The sequence below is a fragment of the Ursus maritimus genome, unplaced genomic scaffold (genome assembly GCF_017311325.1).
Source record: "Ursus maritimus isolate PB19 unplaced genomic scaffold, ASM1731132v1 scaffold_22, whole genome shotgun sequence".
NCBI lineage: Eukaryota > Metazoa > Chordata > Mammalia > Carnivora > Ursidae > Ursus > Ursus maritimus.
The window spans coordinates 10,189,197-10,211,905 of NW_024424675.1; the positions used below are offsets into that span (position 1 = coordinate 10,189,197).

The 22,709-nt window shown below is 41.6% G+C and overlaps 1 protein-coding gene across 3 annotated transcripts in view; it reads left to right on the top strand.

Annotated features, from left to right (window-relative positions):
- SEL1L2 (SEL1L2 adaptor subunit of ERAD E3 ligase) overlaps positions 1–22,709 on the top strand; it is a 61,826-nt gene that overhangs the window by 31,290 nt on the left and 7,827 nt on the right. For 2 of the 3 annotated variants that reach the window (XM_008703452.2, XM_040637970.1), the window contains 6 exons: positions 7,861–7,929; positions 8,854–8,931; positions 13,548–13,610; positions 14,182–14,269; positions 16,379–16,527; positions 17,936–18,010. In XM_008703452.2, the coding sequence (XP_008701674.2) occupies positions 7,861–7,929; positions 8,854–8,931; positions 13,548–13,610; positions 14,182–14,269; positions 16,379–16,527; positions 17,936–18,010 (522 nt within the window). Of the gene's footprint in view, positions 1–7,860; positions 7,930–8,853; positions 8,932–13,547; positions 13,611–14,181; positions 14,270–16,378; positions 16,528–17,661; positions 17,828–17,935; positions 18,011–22,409; positions 22,583–22,709 lie in introns of all 3 variants that reach the window. The other variant, XM_040637969.1, reaches the window with a different exon arrangement.

Sequence of the window (22,709 nt, forward strand, 5' to 3'; positions counted from 1 at the left end):
AGTAGATATGACAATTATAAATATCTATGCCCCCGACAGGGGAGCAGCTAGATACACAAGCCAACTCTTAACCAGAATAAAGAGACATATAGGTAATAATACATTAATAGTAGGGGACCTCAACACTCCGCTCTCAGCAATAGACAGATTACCTAAGCAGAAAATCAACAAAGAAACAAGAGCTTTGAATGACATATTGGGCCAGATGGACCTCATAGGTACATACAGAACACTACAACCCAGAACAACAGAATACTCGTTCTTTTCAAATGCACATGGAACTTTCTCCAGAATAGACCATATACTGGGTCACAAAACAGGTTTCAACCGATACCAAAAGACTGAGATTATTCCCTGCATATTCTCAGACCACAATGCTTTGAAACTGGAACTCAATCACAATGAAAAATTTGGAAGAAACTCAAACACTTGGAGACTAAGAACCATCCTGCTCAAGAATGATTGGGTAAATCAGGTAATTAAGAAGAAGATCAAACAATTTTTGGAGACCAACGAAAATGAAAACACATCGGTCCAAAACCTATGGGACACTGCAAAGTCAGTCCCAAGGGGAAAATACATAGCCATCCAAGCCTCACTCAAAAGAAGAGAAAAATCTAAAATGCAGTTTTTATATTCTCACCTCAAGAAGCTGGAGCTGGAACAGAAGAACAGGCCTAACCCATGCACAAGAAGGCAGGTAATCAAGATTAGAGCAGAGATGAATCAGAAACCAGGAGCACAGTAGAGCAGATCAACAGAACCAGAAGCTGGTTCTTTGAAAGAATAGTAAGATCAATAAGCCACTGGCCAGACTTATTCAAAAGAGTAGAGAAAGGACCCAAATTAATAAAATTATGAATGGAAGGGGAGAGATCATGACCAACACCAATGAAATAGGAAGGATCATTAGAAACTTTCATCGACAGCTTTATGCCAGTAAATTAAACAACCTGGAAGAAATGGATGCCTTCCTGGAAACCTATAAACTATCAAGACTGAAACAGGAAGAAATTGATTATTTAAACAGACCGATTAATTATGAAGAGATTGAAGCAGTGATCAAAAACCTCCCCCAAAACAAGAGTCCAGGGCCTGGCGGATTCCCCAGGGAATTCTACCAAACATTCAAAGAAGAAATAATACCTATTCTCCTGAAGCTGTTTCAAAAAATAGAAACAGAAGGAAAACAACCACACTCATTCTATGAGGCCACTATTACCTTGATCCCCAAACCAGGCAAAGACCCCATCAAAAGGAGAATTACAGACCGATATCCCTGATGAATATGGACGCTCAAAATCCTCAACAAGATCCTAGCTAATAGGATCCAACAGTACATTAAAAGGATTAACCATCATGACCAAGTGGGATTCATCCCTGGGATGCAAGCGTGGTTCAACATTCACAAGTCAATCAGTGTGATAGACCATATCGACAAGAAAAGAGTCAAGAACCATATGATCCTCTCAATTGATGCAGAAAAAGCATTTGACAAAATACAGCATCCTTTCCTGATTAAAACCCTTCAGAGTGTAGGGATAGAGCGCATATTTCTCAATCATTAAAACCATCTATGAAAAGCCTACAGCGAACATCATTCTCAATGGGGAAAAGCTGAAAGCCTTTCCCTTAAGATCAGGAACACGATAAGGATGCCCACTCTTGCCAAATTATTCAACATAGTACTAGAAGTCCTTGCAACAGCAATCAGACAACAAAAAGGGATTAAAGGTATCCAAATCGGCAAAGAAGTCAAACTGTTTCTCTTCGCAGATGACCTGATACTCTATATGGAAAACCCAAAAGACTCCACCCCCAAACTACTAGAACTTATAGAGAAATTCACTAATGTGGCGGGATACAAAATCAATGCTTAGAAATCAATTGCATTTCTATACACGAACAATGAGACTGAAGAAAGAGAAATTAGGGAATCCATCCCATTTACAATAGCACCAAAAATCATGTTAAATCCAAGTTACCTTGGAATTAACTTAACCAGAGACGTAAAGGACCTATATTCTAGAAACTACAAATCACTCTTGAAAGACATCAAAGAAGACACAAAAAGATGGAAAAATATTCCATGCTCATGGATCGGAAGAATAAACATAGTTAAAATGTCTATGCTACCCAGAGCAATCTACACTTTTAATGCCATCCCCATCAAAATACCAATGACATTTTTCAAAGAACTGGAACAAACAGCCCTTAAATTTGTGTGGAACCAGAAAAGGCCCTGAATTGCCAAGGAATTGTTGAAAAGGAAAAACAAAGCTGGGGGCATCATGTTGCCGGATTTCAAGTTATACTACAAAGCTGTGATCACAAAGACAGCATGGTACTGGCACAAAAACAGACACATAGACCAATGGAACAGAATAGAGAACCCAGAAATGGACCCTCAGCTCTTTGGGCAACTAATCTTTGACAAAGCAGGAAAAAATATCCAGTGGAAAAAAGACAGTCTCTTCAATAAATGGTGCTGGGAAAATTGGACAGCTATATGCAAAAGAATGAAACTTGACCACTCTCTCATACCATACACAAAGATAAACTCCAAATGGATGAAAGACCTCAATGTGAGACAGGAAGATTAGTAGGAGAAGGAAGGGAAGAATGAAGGGGGCGGGTAAACAGAAGGGGGAATGAACCACGAGAGACTATGTACTCTGGGAAACAAACTGAGGGCTTCAGAGAGGAGGGGGGTGGGGTATTGGGATAGGCCGGTGATGGGTACTAAGGAGGGCACATATTGCATGGTGCACTGGGTGTTATATGCAAATAATAAATCATGAACATTGCATCAAAAACTGGGGATGTACCGTATGGTGACTAATATAACAAAATAAAAATTATTAATTAAAAAAATCATGGAGGAGAACATAGGCTGCAACCTCTTTGACATCGGCCACAGCAACTTTTTTCATGACACATCTCCAAAAGCAATAGAAACAAAAGAAAAAATGAGCTTGTGGGACTTCATCAAGATTAAAACTTCTGCACAGCCAAGGAAACAGTCAAAAAAACTAAGAGGCAGCCCACGGAATGGGAGAAGGTATTTGCAAATGACACTACAGATAAAAGACTGTTATCCAAGATCTACAAAGCCCTTCTCAAACTCAATACACGAGAAACAAATAATCAAATCAAAAAATGGGCAGAAGATATGAACAGACACTTCTCCAATGAAGACATACAAATGGCTAACAGGCACATGAAAAAAGTGTTCAAAATCATTAGACATCAGGGAAATTCAAATCAAAACCACATTGAGATACCACCTGACACCAGTTAGAATGGCAAAAATGGACAAGGCAGGAAACAACAAATGTTGGAGAGAATGTGGAGAAAGGGGATCCCTCCGACACTGTTGGTGGGAATGCAAGTTGGTATAGCCACTTTGGAAAACAGTGTGGAGGTCCCTTAAAAAGTTAAAAATAGAGCTACCCTATGATCCAGCAATTGCACTACTGAGTATTTACCCCAAAGATACAGATGTAGTGAAGAGAAGGGCCATATGCACCCCAATGTTCATAGCAGCATTGTCCACAATAGCTAAATCGTGGAAGGAGCCGAGATGCCCTTCAACAGATGACTGGATTAAGAAGATGTGGTCCATATACACAATGGAATATTACTCAGGCATCAGAAAGAACGATTACCCAACATTTGCAGCAACAGGGATGGGACTGGAGGAGATTATGCTAAGTGAAATAAGTCAAGCAGAGAACAACAATTATCATATGGTTTCACTCATTTATGGAACATAAGAAATAGCAGGGAGATCGGTAGGAGAAGGAAGGGAAGAATGAAGGGGGTAAACAGAAGGGGGAATGAACCATGAGAGACTATGGACTCCAGGAAACAAACTGAGGGCTTCAGAGGGGAGGGGGGTGGGGAACTGGGATAGGCCGGTGATGGGTATTAAGGAGGGCACGTATTGCATGGTGCACTGGGTGTTTTATGCAAATAATGAATCATGGAACATTACATCAAAAACTAAGGATATACTGTATGGTGACTAACATAACATAATAAAAAATTATTATAAAAAAATAAATATACATTGGTGTTGCATATGAAAAAAACGGGAAATAACTAGTTTGCCTTTTTTTTTTCCTCATTGTTTGATTAAATTAATCTCTCTCATGTGTTGTCACCATAGGCAACATTTTTACCTCTCCCTCCCCCACTACCAAATTCTTAATTACTGAAAAATATTGTATATGCAGTCCTTGATTACATTATCTTGAATTTCTACACATGCATTTTAATGTAATTTGCATTCCTAAATTGATACAGGTTCAGAATGAATTGGATTAGGAAAGCTGGGTATTTGCGTACATATTATTAAAGTGGATATGGCATAATTAAATTAAACCTAGCAGAGGCATAATATCAGATATGTAAGGGCAATTGCTTTGTCTACACTGACACCCATTAAAAAGACAAGAGCTAATATCTTCCCTTTTCAGGATGATTTACAGATTTTGAGATAAAAAACATTCATAAATATTTTTAAAATAATACATTTCCTTGGCATTTCATTTTAGGGGAAATGTTACAAACTGATTAAACCTAGGGATTTTCTTGAATCGATGAAAAATCATGCTCATCGTTTTAAGGAATTATGTGTTTAAATAATAAAATTTCATTTTGCATAATATATATTTCATCCTATTTAGAACACCATCAATTATAAGATACTTTATGTTCTCTTGAGAAAGAAAACACACTGCCAATATAAATTATGCCCTTGATAGTAAGAAATGTCCTCATTAAAGCGTGTGTGGGGGTACATCTTAGAATCAGTAAACTATGACAGTAGGTGCTCAGTAAATATATGAAGGAAGGATGGATGTTGTCTTAATCTGTTTTAGCTGCTATAACAAAAATAGTCTGGGTGGCTTATAAACAACAGAAACTTATTTCTCACATTTCCACAGGCTAGAAGTTGGATAGGGCCCTCTTCTGGTTTACGGACTTCTCATTGTATCCTCATGTAACAGAAAGAATGAGCTAGCTCTGAGGCCTCTCTATATTATAAAGGCACTAATCCCATTCATGAAAGCTCGGTGCCTGTCACCTTCCAAAGGCCCCACCTCCTAATATCATCACCTTGGGTATTAGGTTTTAAACATAGGAATTTTGAAGGGACACGAATATGCAGACTACAGCAGATGAATGGATGGGTAGATGGATGGATGGATACTTAACTCTTTGAGAGCAAGGACTCATCAAAGTAGCTTGCGTGATACTAACACGGTGTTTAGTAAACGTTCATCTAATTAAAGCAATAGCGCTAAAAGCAGGTTAATTTAAAAACAAGTAAAAGAGAACTGAAATGCCAAGTAAGCCATGAGAGTGGAAGGGGTAGAAGGGGAAATTAGAGAAAGCTTCAATTCCTTTGGTCTTTATGGGATCATTTTATTGAAAGATGAGGAAAACTCCAGGATTCTTGTTTTCTTCTGATTCTTATTTTAACAGTTCAGATATAGTTTTTCAGAGTGACAACTTTTTCCCAGAATTTTCTATTGCCAAATGTTTTGAGAGCCAAATTCTGCAACTGGACTTTGAAAATTACTTCACAGAATCATAGTATGAGAGCTATAAGGGACTATAAACCTTGAAATCCAGTTCCCCTGTTTCAGAGATTTATAAACTTACCCTTTCATTCACTCGCTCACGCATTCATTCAGAAATACTTCCTAAGTGCCTGATATACAGTAGACACTGTGCTAAGTTCAGACATTTAAATCTATGGATGCATGCTGTGATCGTTACCTACAGGTATATTTGGGTCTTGGCTCAGTAGAGGCATTCATAAGAAATACCTTTATTTTCTGTAGTGATGGGGTCTGAGAAATGTGATTTGTAAATCATACATTTGATTTGTTTACTGAGAGATGACTGATAAATCATACATTGCTACAATTTCCTCCTATTCATTGACACTTAGGCTATTCTGGACATTTTGGACAGCATTTGATGTTTCAAGATTCCCTTATGCTCATAAATTTCCAATGGCTTCTATTTTCTACCAGGTAAAATAGAAGCCTTGGCCTAGTATTCAGGACTGTTATAATATGGTCCCATCGTATTCTTGCAAGTCTTAGCTTTTGGATATTCTACTTCAGCCATACTGAAGTAATTACTATTTCCTAGACATTCCACGGACATTTCTATTTCTGTTCCTTGCTCATGTTATTCCTCTAGCCTGTGATGCCCTCTGCACTGGTGAGTCCTCTCCATTCTTTGTGAGACCTTTGTCATTTGAGTCCTCTTTCTTGACACCGTGAAGGCGGAGTACTATGTGCATGGACATTGGAATCAGGCTGCTTATGGGACTCTAGTACCAGATGCTTGACTTCGAGGGTCACAGAATTGGCTCAGATATTAATAGTACCTTCCTTCTAGTGCTGTTGTAAAGATTAGGTAAGACAAAGCTTGTAAAACACATACGTACAATTCTGTTATTCCATACCTCTCTAATTCTTTTTGGTGTTCCTTTTAACCCACCAATCACCTACTGTCATTGTTATCTGCCTATATGCCTTTCTTCTCAGCAGTATTGGTAGAGAGCAAACATAGGGACGGTGTTTTCCATTCATCTATGACTCACCTATAATAACCTAACATACTCCCCTATATACAGCACTTTTCAGTCAAGTTTCTGGAAGAATAAATGAAGACTAGAAGAGGTGGATGCATGCATGGGGGTGTGGTGTGGTGAGGTGCAGCCCTGCCGGCGTTTGTATTCAGCTACAACCGCAAGGCAGACTGACTTTAGTAACAAGGGCGTGGCTCCCAAATAAACTGGCAACATTTAAATTTACATATAAAAGAACTACTCACATTTCTTCCTTAAACCTTCTCCTCTCTTCGAGAAGGAGCAGATCCTTGCACGTCAACCTCGTCAAGGCGTTTTGAAGAGCAGAAGAGCTGTGTCCTAAAAAGACACTTCAGAGAGTGTCTTCATTTCTCATTCCTGGGGCAGATTTCTTTTAATGCCTCATATGGTTTCGAGGAGAACTTCTGAGAGGTCAAGATGAGGCCTAGGGAATGGGGCAACGAGGTCAGCCCTTATATGTTCTAAACTGAGCATTTCAATTAATGTTACGACCTGAAGAGAATCAGAGGCTTGGCTGGCCTCCTTCGTTTGGACTTAGAAAGACTTGGCCTGAGGGGCGCCTGGGTGGCACAGCAGTTAAGCGTCTGCCTTCGGCTCAGGGCGTGATCCCAGCGTTCTGGGATCCAGCCCCACATCAGGCTCCTCCACTGGGAGCCTGCTTCTTCCTCTCCCACTCCCCCTGCTTGTGTTCCCTCTCTCGCTGGCTGTCTCTGTCTCTGTCGAATAAATAAATAAAAATCTTTAAAAAAAAAAAAAAAAAAAAGACTTGGCCTGAAGTTTAGCTCAGCAGGCAGCCAGCTGTGTCTTGTTTTACTCACCTGCCTTATAAACATTAGGAAGCTACATATCCAATTCTACCAAACTGTGCAAACTATCTTATAAAATAAGTACCCAGTGTCAACATCAAAGCATATTTTTCAAAATAATAGACTATGTCGTTCTAGACTGGGATCCATCTGTCCTCCACAAAGCCACATGCCCATCACACCTTTCCACATGAGAGAAACAAGCCCTCACATTTTAAAATTATACATGTGAACCATATAGAGCTCCCACTCTTCAGGTTTATGGTTGAAAGAGCATTTGAAGTAGTGCCTTAAACAGTGTGGACAATTTCATAGATATTTTTTGAATGGATGTTAAATGAAATAAAGTTTGGTTTGAAAAGCCACTTTGTAGGATATATTTGTGACCATCAATAATACTGTTCCTTTTCTCTCCAGAAAGCCTTATACTACTTCTTAAAGGCAGCAAAGGCTGGGAGTGCAAACGCCATGGCATTTATAGGAAAGGTACATGCTTCATCTTGATCAGTACTTTTTCATTTCTTAAAAATCTTGAGAAACTAATGGTACCAACAAACTGAACCCAGTAGAGCGTGACGGGTGTCTTTCATGGAAGCAGCTGGCCAAGGCGTCCCGCTGCAGACTGAGGATAGTATTCTTGAGGTGACGCTTTGAGAAAAAGCCCCATACAACAGCAGCCTTTATCTGAAGCACCAAACGTAGCCTTGAAAGTGCACCTGGCCCAGGGCTCCTGGGCTGAGTGTAGTTCAGAGACCCTTCCCACGACCACGACCCCCTACTCTGCCATGTAACAAGACATCTGGGCCAGTTGAACGTCCAACAGGGATAGGCCTCCACCCAATGAGGGGCCTCCTTCCTACATCCTGGGACTGAGAACCAGCTCTAGGCTGACCAAAGCCCATCCTCGGGCCCCTGTCAAGGGAGGACCCTCCCCGGTTGCTGAGCAGCTTTGTGGACAGTTCCTCCAAAGAGGCACATTTTTTTTCTGTCCTTCAAAGACCACTCACTCCCCCAAGTGCTGCCCTTGGCTCCCTGCAGCCAATTCGCATTAGTAACCATGGGGACAAATGCTCCACTTCCCAAAGCGCTACAGACAGCTTGAGACAAAAGGAAATGTGAGAAAACCCAAACAGGGTCCATTTCTTTGCCCTCCGGCAAGGTCACTCCAGAATGTATGTAGTAGATTATTTCCTTAGTTTTTCCTTTTATTAAAACTGAGGTGAAATTCAAATAATATAAAATTCACCGTCTTAAAGTGTATCATTCAGTGGCATTCACTACATTCACAATGTTGTGCAACCGTCACGTCCATGTGGCTCTAAAACATATTTTAATCACCTGCAAATTCCTTAGTTTTTTACATCTTTTTAGTTTTTTACATCTTCTTTTTGTTTGTTTTGGTTTCTTTAGATGTATTTAGAGGGGAATGCTGCAGCACCACAAAATAATGCTACTGCTTTTAAATACTTCTCCATGGCGGCCAGTAAGGTATGTCTTCAGCCCGTTTCTGTAAGCACAGAAAAACATTTGGCTTTTATTACAGGCAGACTGATGCCGAAGAGTTGATTCAAAGCCCCACGACCAGCTAATGAGTCTGGGAGTTTTGTGTCCTGGAGAAGAAGAATATCATTGACAATAAAATCTGGCTTTGGGATAGGGGGAGACATGGCTTGTCTTCTTGGTAAATGAAAAATGGCAGTGACATATGCTGCTCTAGCAGGAGGCCAGACACATCTCAGCTTTCCCTCCCCCACGCAGTAGGTGAGGCCATCTAGCTCAGGAAATGGGAAATAAAAGGGATGAGGACTGAGGAAGGGAAAACTCAGACAACGTCTGCGGTAAGTTCAGGACAAAGACACATGAGAAGTGCACAGTTTTTTCCAGTTCCATCTCCCCTGAAGGCCAGAAACTCCCCTGGTCCAACCCTCAGGGGACCAGGACAAGACGGTTGAGAGCATGGCTCTAGAGGCAGAATCCATGGTTTAAATGCCAGCCCTGGGGCGCCTGGGTGGCGCAGTTGTTGAGCGTCTGCCTTCGGCTCAGGGCATGATCCTGGCGATCTGGGATCGAGCCCCACATCAGGCTCCTCCGGTATGAGCCTGCTTCTTCCTCTCCCACTCCCCCTGCTTGTGTTCCCTCTCTCGCTGGCTGTCTCTCTCTGTCAAATAAATAAATAAAATCTTTAAAATAAATAAGTAAATGCCGGCCCTGCAGCACACTGCCTGTGTGACCATGGGCAAGTTACTTAACCGCTCTGTGCCTCAATTTCCCCATCTGTCAAATGGGAATATAAATTTGCCTCATCTAGTTGTTGCCAGGATTTAATGGGTTAATACTGATGGGCCTCATATTGCAAAGTCACTAAAGCAGTGTCTGGCTTACAGTAGACACAGTGCGTTGGCTTTTATCTAGTGCGACCTGGGGTCAGTGAGGTGGCGTGAACTTCAAAGCATATCCAAGGCAGAATTGATTAGACCTGTGAGGGAATATAAAAATGGAATAATATGGCTCCTGCCATGAAAATTTTTGTCTTGATTCCTGGGCTCAGTGAGTCTGGCATCTGTCTGATAAAACTTAGTAGCCTACTCTGAATCCCTTCGGTGCATTAAGAACATCCTCATTGTAACACCCACCAGCCTAATGTTGGGGAATGGCCCTGATACACTTTCTAACCCTGTGCAGTAGGAAGCATTGTGTTGTGTTGCAACCCCATACGGCAACACGGGGAGTAAAGATGTGCTCAAATTGGGGAATATTTTCAACTGCTCTCAGTTTTTAAAAGCCCGCACGCTGCTTTAGGAGCCTATTTATAAATGACTAGCACCTCGGAGCTGCTGCTATTGTGGTGTGAATTACTGAGAAGCTGGTACTCGGCTCCTCTCCCTTGTAATTTATATGAAATTTTTGCTCAGCAGGCTAGTTATCTGGAGTACCCTTAGATTAGGATGACACGGGAAAGCCCTGAAAAAGAGGTGGGGCAATGTAACAGAGGGAGATCTCTTGTAATCTGGCAAATAACGCTGATTTTTCAGCCCAAAGGAATAATGTCAGGAAGTTGGGTGTGTAAATTAACCCAGCTCCCAAGCTATTCAGGGCTGTGTAACCAGCAGGGATCTGAGCCACTTGTGTTCTAAACCTGGGTTTGCTTTTTTTACAGAGAAAATCTGAAATTATATTTAGGGTAATTATTCTGAATGGCATCAGGTGGACATGACCATACATTCCTGTATCATCACCTGGATGGTTTATTAGATTTCTCACTTGGGGTCACTACCAAAATAAAGGGTTTCTGTCTTCCATTCTGCATAACCATGCTCTTCTTTTACTACTTACAAAACATACACACACACATACACACACACATCTTTTTAAATTTGTTGTTAAGTCATATCAGTACCAGGATGCAAAGCTATAAGTCTTTATCTTATTTACTCAGAAACATAAGCAGTTATCCTGTTGGGTCCATATGGAACCATATTCTTTTGCTTTTCTCTTTAAAAAAAAACATTGTATTTATTTATTTGTCAGATAGAGAAAGAGAAAGAGAGCACAAGTAGGGGAGCAGCAGGCAGAGGGAGAAGCGGGCTCCCTGCTGAGCAAGGAGCCCCAATGTGGGGCTCCATCAAGGACTCTGGGATCATGACCCGAGCTGAAGGCAGACACCTAACCAACTGAGCCACCCAGGCATCCCCCTCTGCTTTTCTCTTTCACACCTCTGAACACATCAGGCCCATTCTCATCTCCACAGTTGTGTCATTTTGCCTCCCTTCCCAAAATCCCCCATTCTAAATCCTACCCGTCCCCCAGAGGAGAGCTCAATCCTCTCTCCTTCCACAAACCCACCTCTGCCCACGTTGGTTCATATAATTTTCCCCTCCTCTGGACTTGCCCTGCATTCATTCTCTGTACTGCTGGAACTTACTGCTTCTACCTTGTGCCTTCTCTCCTACTACCTGAAAACCATGTCTCCTCAACCAGAGGAAGATAGAGGTCTTAGTACATAGTAGAGGTTCATTAAATGTTTGACAAATTAATGACCATCTGCTCTCTACGTTCATGTCAGTTAACCTAAGCAAGAGCACTGATCCCTGAAGTGGAAGTTATACAAGGGAGGATTGCCTATACACATGTTTTGTTTGGACCAGAAAGTGTTTCAAAGAGTAGGAAATCTCACATGGTGACAATGGCAGCTACACTTGCGAGCATAGCATAATGTATAGAGAGTCGTCAAATCACTATCCTATACACCTGAAACTAGTGTAACATCGTGTGTCAACTATACTGAAGTAACAAAGATTAGGAAATGTCAACTAAAAGTCTGGACATTCAGCTTTCCTTGGAAAATGGGAAGAGCCAACCACATGCAGCTGCCATTCCATGTGACAACAGTGGCCTGGAGCAGAGCGTGGAGGGGCTGCTGCTGCTGCCTTTAGACAGGGCACAAACTCTCTCATTGGCCTCAGTCTCTGTCACTCTCTCTATGATGTGGATTAATGTCCTTCTTACATTACCTGAATGGCTCCTGGAGGTATATCTGAGTTGGCTACTCCTGACCTGAAAGTTACAAATAGGTCCTCTGGTCCTTAAACAGTTGGTGAGTCTAAAGTTAGAACATGTACCCTATTTTTTCCCTTCTTCCTTCCTTCTTCTCATTTCCCTTCCCTTCCATTTTTTTCAACACCTAAAATGAGGATAGTTAGAAGACAGACTCACCGGATTTTGCCACATCCATCACAGCAAGCCTTACTACCCCCAGACCTGACCATCTCGAGTCCAAGACCACAGGTAGATGTAGTCAGGGGACAAGCAGGAAGAAGACAGCAGTTGTATTTAAATGTATTTAAAACACCTGTTTTAAATACAGCTGGACCATCCTTAAGAATTCTTACAATAGCTGGCCTTTTGATATGCAAGCTCAAACTCTGGAGTTTTGAAATTATTTTTCACCTATGCCTTTTCTAGTTATGTGCCATTCTTGTATCACTGAGAGGCACTCTGGCTTCATCCACAATAACTACATTTAGGAGGTAAGAAGAAATCTGGAGAGCTTTCAATCAAAACATGAGTTCCTGAGGAACTACTATAAACCTGTAAAAAAAAACCTACAGGTCTGCTAAATGATAGTCAAGTAGCCAAGTGTGCCTTCTTACTCAGTCACTAAAAGATGAAATGCATGATGGGAAACAAAAAGAAAAGTGAGTTTCCTAGTTGGGGAAGTCACTTTTAAGGTTTACTCTTTATGTGGGATTGATATGCTAAATATCAACATATTTAAATGTGTGTTGAATGCTAAAACATGCTAAAAACTCCCTTCCCTAGACTCTTTAGAATACTAATTAGAAAAAGAAATGGTAATTAATTTAGGAGCAAGTGGAAAAGAAGACATTGATGATGTTATAAGCAGTCAAATTTGAATAAAGGAACATATACCAACAATGCTTTACCATCCATAATGACTAGACTGAAATTTATAGAATCTCTAAAATGTTATTCGGCCATTTATGTCAACCTCCTTTGACCAAAGCAGGTAACAAGTATCTGGATAGACTTCTCCCTTCTCAAAAACTCCTACATATCCTTCAAGACCAAGCTCAAATGTCAACCACCTTTGACACTCAATCCCCTCAGTCCCTAGCCTCATCTAGGCAGTTGAGTCCCCTTCCTCTAGGTGTCCACAACATTCCTGAATCTGATTCTATGACAGGACTTACCACATTTGACGTGGCTGTTTTAAGAGGTGCTACCTAGTTCATCGGAGCCCACTAGCCAGTGAACTCTCTGAGGCAGGGATTGGACTCCTACCTCAGTCCAACACCTATTATGGAGTCACACACAAAGCAAGCACTAAATAAATGCTGAAGGAAAGAGNNNGAAAGAGTGGAGAAAAGACTTGAACTTCATTTCCCTCTTTTCTAGTCAAAGGGGGTTATGAAGGTATGAAAGGAGAAACTAGAGAGAGACAGAATAATTTACCAACTGCCTGATTAACTTGCCTTGATTTAATCCCCTATTGGGTACATTTTAAATATTTGGAATGATTTTGTCTAATTTTCCTCATCATTAATTCTTCTGGGACTTTACTTGGATTTTTAAAACTGTTCCAGGGCAATGCAATTGGTCTTCATGGGCTCGGTCTTCTTTACTTTTATGGGAAAGGAGTTCCTGTGGTAAGTTAAATAATTTTTTTTATCTTTTCAACATATTTCTAGCAATTTATAAGGTAAAATTCACGATCGTTGACTAACTTAAAGAAAGGAATTAGTCTCTAATATCTGATTTGCCAAACTATCATATTTGACAATAGAAAAATACAATAATCCCGTGGAATATTTGCCAAAGGGACATAGAATAAATTTGTGACAAGAATAACAACCCTAATTATATCTCAGAATTATAGATTCTAAGTAACCTTAGAAATCATACAACCCCTGAGGACTTTTTCTGAGAAATTTATCTTCTTAGTGTTAACCTCTGCCTTTTGAGTGACCTTCCCCCAATATCTAACAAAACCTGCTGTCAGTGTAGGAAAAGACATAATTTACAGTGAAATTAAGATAATTATTTCCCAATAGAATCTAATATAATAATGAATAAAATGTATAATACTTATGATACTATTTTAATTAGCCTAAATCATATAAAGCACTATCTATACTCTTTTTTTTTTTAAGTGGAAGGCAATTGTTACCATGGAGTTACACATACACCTTTGAGTAATAGAGTGTAATTATCTTGCAGAATTATGCTGAAGCACTTAAATACTTCCAGAAAGCTGCAGAGAAAGGATGGCCCAATGCACAGTTTCAGTTAGGCTTCATGTACTACTGTAAGTGCTACAAATATGGCTGCTGTACCAAGAATGACGAATGCATTATTAACTACTCCTTTTTTAACAAAAATCAAATTGTTGAAGTGATTGGTTTAGATAGAATATGGAGCCACAATTTGAGGAGGAATTTGAAGACTTAAGGAAAGGACACCAGTTGAGGGAGGAAGCAAGGAGGTACAGTCAAGAAGCTCACTTTTGAAAAGATTTGAGTTTGAGGTGCCTTGTGATAGCCAATAGGCATACCCAAAAGCAGGTACAAAACTCACAAGAAAGGTCAGACTTGAAGAGGAAGATATGGGAGGCATCAACATACAGAAATTAGTTAAAAGTAGCTGAAACTGCCAAAAGAAAAGAGAGAGAGCATGAGAGGAACAGTGAGTCATGGTCAGAAATCTGGTGGTACTCAGTGCTGTATTGAAAAGATGGGCAGAGAAAGAGTCACAAAAAGACTGAAAAGTCATGGTCAGAGGAATAAGAGGGAAAAGTGATCTTTAAGGAAGCCACAGGATAGAACTTTCAAGAAAGAATAAATGAATGAGCCCTCCTGTGAAATGCAATGAGAAGCCTGCTTCTTCAAAACAAAAACAAACAAAAAAGAAAGGGCTGAGAATCCATGGGATTTGTCAATATAGAGAATGTTCGTGTGGTCACTGGACTGATTGGGGTAGAAGCCAGATACAGTGGATTGAGGTATGAATGGAAGGTGAGAAAGTACAGTAAAAATATTCTTGGAAATTGTGTGTCTTTAAATGGAAGAAGAGGGATGGAACAGTAGCATGAGAGGGACCAAGAACCAAGAGGGAGCTCTTTTTAAGATGATGAGAGAGCTGGGTATCATTTTCGGCAAAAAAGAGCCAGCCAATGGGGATAGTTAATGTGTCTTGGGAGTGATGAGATAATTGATGAAGAGGTTCTAGAAAAAGTTGGGTGGCATTAGGATCTGATTGTACCCAGGTAGGTAGAGGCCTCCCTAGTCTTGATAGAGAGGAGGAATTTCTCACTCCCAAAGACTGGAGAGATGGAGGAAAGGATGGTGCAGATATAAATCTGGAGGGAGGGAAAGAGAGGCAAGTGAGAAAAGACAATGTAAGAATTTCCTCAATGAGCTAGGAGGTACCAAGTTGTCTTCTGAGAGCAAAGGTAGAGTGATTGGGGTAGGAGGTCTCAGAAAGCCATGAAAGTTTGTAATACTCTGTGGGGATTGAGAGAGGGAGTGCCTGCCCAGTATCTATCAGATTCCTCAAGCTTCTAGAATAAGAGTCATAGTAATGGCTAATGTTTATTAAATCTCTATGTGTATTTACTCATTTAGTCCCTTCAACATGTCTAGGGGGTATCCTAAAGTGTATAGATGAGCAAACTGAGGCATATCGAGGTCTAACAGCTTGCCGAAGAGCACACAGTTAGTGGAGCTGGGATTCAAACCCAAGTGATTTGCCTCCAGAGTCTTTGCTCTCAGTGGCCCTGCTTCTAAAGGTTATAAGATGTTGAGAGCTGGAAGACAATTCAAGGACTTTCTAGCGAAAGACTTTCCTTTTACAAATGGAGTGCCTGGAGTTGCCCAACTCACAAAGGGGTAATGAGAGAACCAGGACAAGCTGCTGGGAGCGTGCTGATTTTCCACCCTCGCCCCAAATGCCTCTCCTTCCTCCAAGCATGAGCTGAGTCTGAGCTGGGCCTCCTGGAGCTGGGATTCGCCTGCTCCAAACTGTAGTTATGGGTGGGAGGAGCTCTACTGGTCTCCTGGAATGGAAGGACAAGGATGGTGAACCACGTCCTGATGTTGTCCTGGTCCTCAGAGACCACCTCTTGGTCTCCTTTTCATTAACCTTAGGTATGCTGAATTGAAGAGATATTTTCACGAGACTGAAGAGTCTTCCTTCTTCAGGTTTCTGAATGGGTCAAGAATATAAATTTCCATATTCTTACTTAAAATCAGACTTCACTTTTTTCCCCTCCAAATAGTGGATCTATAACAGCTTGAATTTGGTTGGCTTTTCTCATCCTACTTAAAAGAGTGGGCATCACTGTGACCATTATACCCATAGATTATAACGTAAAAAATAAAACGAACAAGGGGTGGCTCAAAATAATTTTGATTTTCAGCTGGCTCTGGAGTATGGAAGGATTATAAACTTGCCTTCAAATATTTTTACTTGGCATCTCAGAGTGGGCAGCCCCTCGCCATTTATTACCTGGCAGAGATGTACGCAACAGGAACGGGAGTGTTAAGATCGTGCAGAACTGCTGTGGAGGTAAATAATGGGATGTTTTTAAAGCATTTTTCATTTATCACAGAGAGGAGGTGATACTGCCCTTAAGTTGTTGGTGCCTTTGATTTTATGGATATTACCTCTCCCAGTTGAAAGTGTGAACACTGACATTTGCCAGGCGGAAAAGCTGTGATGTAACTTGGGCTGGGAAAGGAAAGAAGAGAAATGATCCCTCCTCTCTCGCTTTTGGCTTTCCATCAGGTCAGAGCTGGCCTCAGAATTCAGTGAAGGGGCTCGGTCTCAGCCTTCGGTCAAACGGCTAGGGCAATTTGCCACTTGTAAGTGGGATCGGGAGTTGTGACTTGGGAAATAAAAGGCTTGGTTTAGCCCGGAAAATGTAGCCCACTTCTTCCCAGAAAGCAAGGTCCTTAGGTTTTTGATGATTTGGATGACAACTGAGAAAGTGAATTCTTTCAGCCCGAGCCAGTGATGTACTTTTCAAAAGAAAGTTTTTAGGACCTTAATGCCCTTCATTGATTTATTAAACACTTCCGCTGCACCAATATAAATACCTCCATGTTGCAATCTGGCCCCTCTGAAACTCATTTCAAAGGCTGCCAGCTAATAATCTATCTTTAGATTTGCTCCTTTGCCAACTTCCTAATGAATTATGTATGGCTAACCTCTTTTGGTTACATAAGGGCTATTCAGCTAAGTTGACGCTTGTCCCCACAGAGCTCGGCACACCTCCCTCGCGGTTATGTCACCTACACCCTCAAGCACTGTCTTCCCTTCATTCTCTCCTTTCCACATTAGCTGTGGCCTTATAACTCACCCTTGCAGAGCAGCAGTACCCAGAAAGTTCCTTTTTTTTAAAAGCAGAAGTCGATCCATTCTTGTCCTGCCAAATAGCTTCTAAGTCAGGAGAGTTTATTACGTAAATGTAAAATAAGCCTCAGGAAGTTTCAGCTCAAGACCAAAAAATATACGCTCGTAATCTTTGTGCCTCTGAGAGGTATTATCTCTTCCCCCTAAATAGTTTTTAAAAGCCACGCTTTAGACCCCAAATCCTTGCCTGACCACCCAACAGAAGCTGAAGACTGACTTCACTTATCATTTGACGGGGATGAAGTATATCAGCTAACTAGTCTGCTTGATTTCTTTTTCCATGTACAGCTTTATAAAGGTGTCTGTGAACTAGGCCACTGGGCTGAGAAGTTCCTGACAGCATACTTCGCCTATAAGGATGGTGATATAGATTCTTCTCTCGTTCAGTATGCGCTACTTGCAGAAATGGGGTATGAAGTGGCTCAAAGCAATTCAGCATTCATTTTGGAATCGAGTAAGATAAGTTAAAATTCTCTGCAATTCCCCAATCATACATATGCATAAATGACTTTACTACACGGGTATTTTAAGCCTTCCTAATGAAACGTCTCCCTTTTTTTAGAAAAGGCTAAGATTCTTGAAAAAGAGAAGATGTTTCCAATGGCACTTCTCCTGTGGAATCGAGCTGCCATTCAAGGTACAGAACCTACATAAAAATGAACACACACCTGGTCCTTGTCCACTCTTCGTCAGCAGTTTGCTCCAGCTGAGTTCTTGGGCATATAAGCAGAAAGCCGCAGGATATTAATCAGGTTGTCTTTCGAACTGTACCAATCTTGGGGTCAGCCTCTGGTGAGGGGTCATTTCCAGGAATTTCTTTTCTTTGTTATTCTCAAGGTCCCTGGTTTGGTAAACCACAGGGATTTTTCTACGGCTTTGTCTCCACGGCACCAGAGCAGTTGTTTGAAACATGACAGTTTTTACTCAGGAAACCAGTTTTCTTGTTCTGACTTCAGTCCCTCAGTTGCTGAGGTTTTTTTTCTGAACTTATCAGAGAAGTGACCTATGTCTCAATGGATTTATAAGGCAAAATTATTTATGGATCTAAGACTCATTTGATTGCTCTTCTAAAATAGCACACTTACAAATTTCAGATCTTTACTATAACTGTTAACATGTTAGCATCAGAAAACAAAACAGAACAAAGCCCAGAGTCAAATATCAGGATGCTGTCCCTGTTCCTGGGGTTCCTGTGCCCCGTTTACGGGGTTCACCTGGGATGAAGAATATACACTCTCGCTGGCGGGAAAGCATTGGCAGGTGGCATTATTAAAAGCAAACGGAGGCTGCGGAGCTCTCACGATCAGGATTTGGGTATGTGAGGAACTCTCATGCAGCGAAAGAGCAATTTTTACTTAAGACCGTCTCATGGTAAGGTCGAATCATCTCTTTTCCACAACTAGTGAATGGGATACCGAATAATTCTCAACTGCCACTAATACGAAGCCGAGGGGAAAAGTCACAGGGGTGCCTTCGCAGATCCGGCCGAGCCAGTGACAGAGCAGCAAGCCAGCCGTGCGATTTCGCGAAAAATTCCCTAAAGAAGAAAAGTGTGTTTTCTAAAATTCAATGAAGACCTTGTTTGGCATAGGGAAACAACACCAATCTCTCAGCTGGGGTAGATCAGCTCAAGTGCGGCCAATAGAGGCTTATTCCAAGCCAGGAAATGCATGGAAATTGCACTGAGGAAAAGAGACATTGAAAGCGAGGGGACATTAATATTGAACAGAAGTCACCAACATAAAAAAAATGGTCAGGCCGCTAAGAATAATTATGTGTCACAAGAGAGGTCAGGCATGAGTGTCCCTGGAGATGAGGCTGTTGAGAGCCTCACCTGAGGTCGAAATCGTCGTAATGAAAGTATTTCATCAGCGCTGGTGGTGCTCCTTTCAGCAGTGGCTGCATGTGAGGAGAGTGCTGACCCGTCAGGACTCAGTCACACGCTGTGACTGTGAGATTCAAGGGGGGAATCCCTCCCGCTCTCGAGTGACCCCCTGAGAGCCTGCCAGGGGCACCATATGTCCCCAGTCAGCCCCTTAATAACAGTGCAGCTGACTCCTCTGGAAAACCTGCTTGTTCGCTGCCTTCCTGCTCAGGGACTTCAGAGGTCCTGCTTCTTGCTTGAAAATGCACAGAAGTCCTGTCTTTTCATGGTTACGGCCCAGAAAGAATCTTCAGGTCGATGGAGGACAGCTTTGGGAAAAATTAGAAATGGAGTAGGTTTCTTGTTAAGGCTCTAAGGACCTTTTGCCTCTCCAGGTCCGTCCAGGCCCCTCTCTTGGGTAGCATTGCTATAAAGACTTGCCCCCAGCTGCCTGTACCTTTTGAAGCATCTGGGAAGCAAACCCTGTTAACCAATGTCTTTAGCGGCTTATGAATTTTAGGATGATACCTCTACTCAGAAAGAGGTAATGATGGTTCATGGTATTACATTTTAATAAAGGATTCTAGATGATTAAAAGAACTTCAGTACCCAAAGGAATCAGTTTCAAAGGATTTTACACATTGCAGTAGGCCAAATACGGGAAAAATTTTGGATGGAAGGAATCCTGTAGCCCTTAATTATACACCTCAGACCATACTACACAGGGCACTTCCTCCTTTTCTAGGTAAGTCTAGATCGTGCCAGAAGGTTTGGCCACACCTAAGACGGATGTCCTAGATTAGCATTCCCTCATCTTTTCAATTAACATTTTCCTAGTGAATGGAAACTTGGACCCCAAAGGAACCCTTAGAGGCCACCCCTAAGTGGCCTTCGGGAGATTGAAGTCTCATATCTTAAAATGTCACGTGAACTTTGTTCTACTCCTGAATATATCCAAATTTGTTGAAAAGTAAGATTCTAAATTATTTAACATTTGGGGAAAGCATTTTCTAAAATGTTTCCTACCGTGTCTGTCCATTCATTCCATAAATATTTGTCAAGTACCGTTGTAGGCCTGGGACAGTATCAGTGATCAAGAACTTCAAAGTTCTTGTCCTCCTAAGAGAGAGAGAAAATAAATTCTTGAGAGAGAGAGAAAGTAAACAAATAAGATAACAGCAATATGTGCTGTGAAGGAAAGAAAACGTGGAGGTGAGATAGGTAACTCCTGGGGTGGGGGGTGAGGGGACGCTTTAGACAAGGCAGTCAGAAAAGGCCTCTGGGAGGGAAGTGACATTTGCAGTGAGACCTGAATAATGAGAAACCAGGGACATGAAGAGTCAGAGGAAGTCCAAACATGACAGGCAGAGGGACATGAAGAATCTTAATGCAGAGGTCGTGGGGCAAGAATGAGCTTGGTGTGTTGAAGGGGTATTACGGAATATTAAGGAAGCTAGAGCATATCAAGAAAGTGACATGTGATGAGGCTAGTCAGGGAGGTGGAAGGTAGATGAAGCAGGACTGGGAGGTCAGGTAGGGAGTCTGGATATTATTCCAAGTGCAAAGTGAAGCACTTTGGGGCTAACGGGAATAACAGAATTTGACTTTACATTAAAAAAAAAATCATCCTGGGGGGCGCCTGGGTGGGCGTAGTTAAGTGACCAACTCTTGATTTCAGCTCAGGTCATGATCTCAGGCCTGTGTGGGCGCTCTGCGCTCAATGGAGAGTCTGCTGGAGATTCTCTCTCTCTCTCTCTCTGCTCCTCCCCCCAATTGGGGCGTGCGCGCGCACGCACGTTCTCTTTAAAGAAAAATCATCCTGGCTGTTGTACAGAGAATATATTGAAAAGTGGAGAAAAAAGAACAGTTTGGAGGCTATTGTAGTTATCCAGGCTTGACCTAGGTGGTGAAGGAGACAGCAACAAACAGGTATGTTTTAGAGGTAGGACCTGCTGAAGGATTCAATAAGAAATGAGGGGGAAATAACTAGGAATAACTATCTTACGTTTACGGCCTTAACAATGGCACTAGCACTGAGATTGGGAAGGAAAGGATGATTTGGTTTGATTTGGTTTGAGGGAGGTAGGTAGCTTGGTGTTAGGAACCTCGATTGCATGCTTTGAGATCCAAGTAGAGAAGTCAAAGAGGCGATTAGAGGAGCTGGGGGCTTGGGGAGAGACAGGGCTATAGATAAAATTCAGGAAGAGTGAACATCAAGATAGGCATGGAAGTAATCACCTAGGAAAAGAGATAGAGGAGAGTGGTAGAGAGAGGAGGGTTAGAGAGAAGAGAGAAGAGAAGAAAGAGAAGAAAGGGGAAAAAAGGAACCAAATAACAAACCCTTAATGTTCCAACATTTATAAGCTGGGCAGAGGACCAATCAGGCAAGAGTTTGGAAAGGAGAGGCCTATGAGGCAGGAGGGAAATCAGGAGGTTGTAAGGTCACTGGTGTCAAGAGAGGGAAGTGCATGGGCAGGTAGGTCCAATGACTACAGGGCTGCTTAGAGGTCCAGTAAGATGAGGACAGGGAAGTCACCGGTGGGTTCACCTGCATGGAGGTTATCAACCTCCTTGAAAGTGGCAGTTTCATGGAGATGGGCAGAAGCCAGATTGGAGGGGGTTGAAGAGTGCATGGGAGGTGAAGCTTTGGAGATAGTCAGTATAGAACACACTTTGAAAAAGGCTGAGTATGAAGGGAGCAGAGAAATGGGGAGTAGTTAGATGGACGCACCATGGGATAAAGAGAGGATTTTTTTGTTGTTGTTGACAGAAGATACCAATGTGTGTTTAAATGATTGATGGGACTGATCTAGGAAAGGAGACTTGAGTGATGCAGGAGAGCAGACCTTCAGGGGTGAAGTTTGAGAACCAGAAGGGTGGGATCCAGTTTCCCAAGAGTTGACATACCTTCAAAAAATAAATTTAATAGGTAAAATTCCTAATTTTGTATTCTTTAAGAACATTCGTACTATACCATGGGAGTTGTCCTGCAATGAAGACAGCTAAAGATGAGTGTTAGATTTTATATTCCAGAAGTTATATCTAATTTTGATTCTAAGATTCTGAGTGTTTTGTTTTTCTTTTTAGTGTATATTACCATTAGGTTGAGTTACTAGAAACTGTACATGAATCATCAGAGTTCTTTTTCTTCTCTTTCTAACATTTCTATCAGGCAATGCATTCGCTAGAGTAAAAATTGGAGATTACCATTACTATGGCTACGGAACTAAGAAAGACTATCAGACCGCAGCCACACATTACAGCATTGCAGCCGACAAGTACCACAGCGCACAAGCCATGTTCAATCTGGCCTATATGTACGAACACGGTTTAGGTATCGCAAAGGTAATAATCTAAACCTAGTAAGGCAGCTGTATGGGAAGGGAAAATTTGTAAATGTTTTTAATTTCACTGATGTCATCAGTGTAGAGGAAGGAAAGAAAAGACAACATTTGCTGAGATTCCCCCCCGC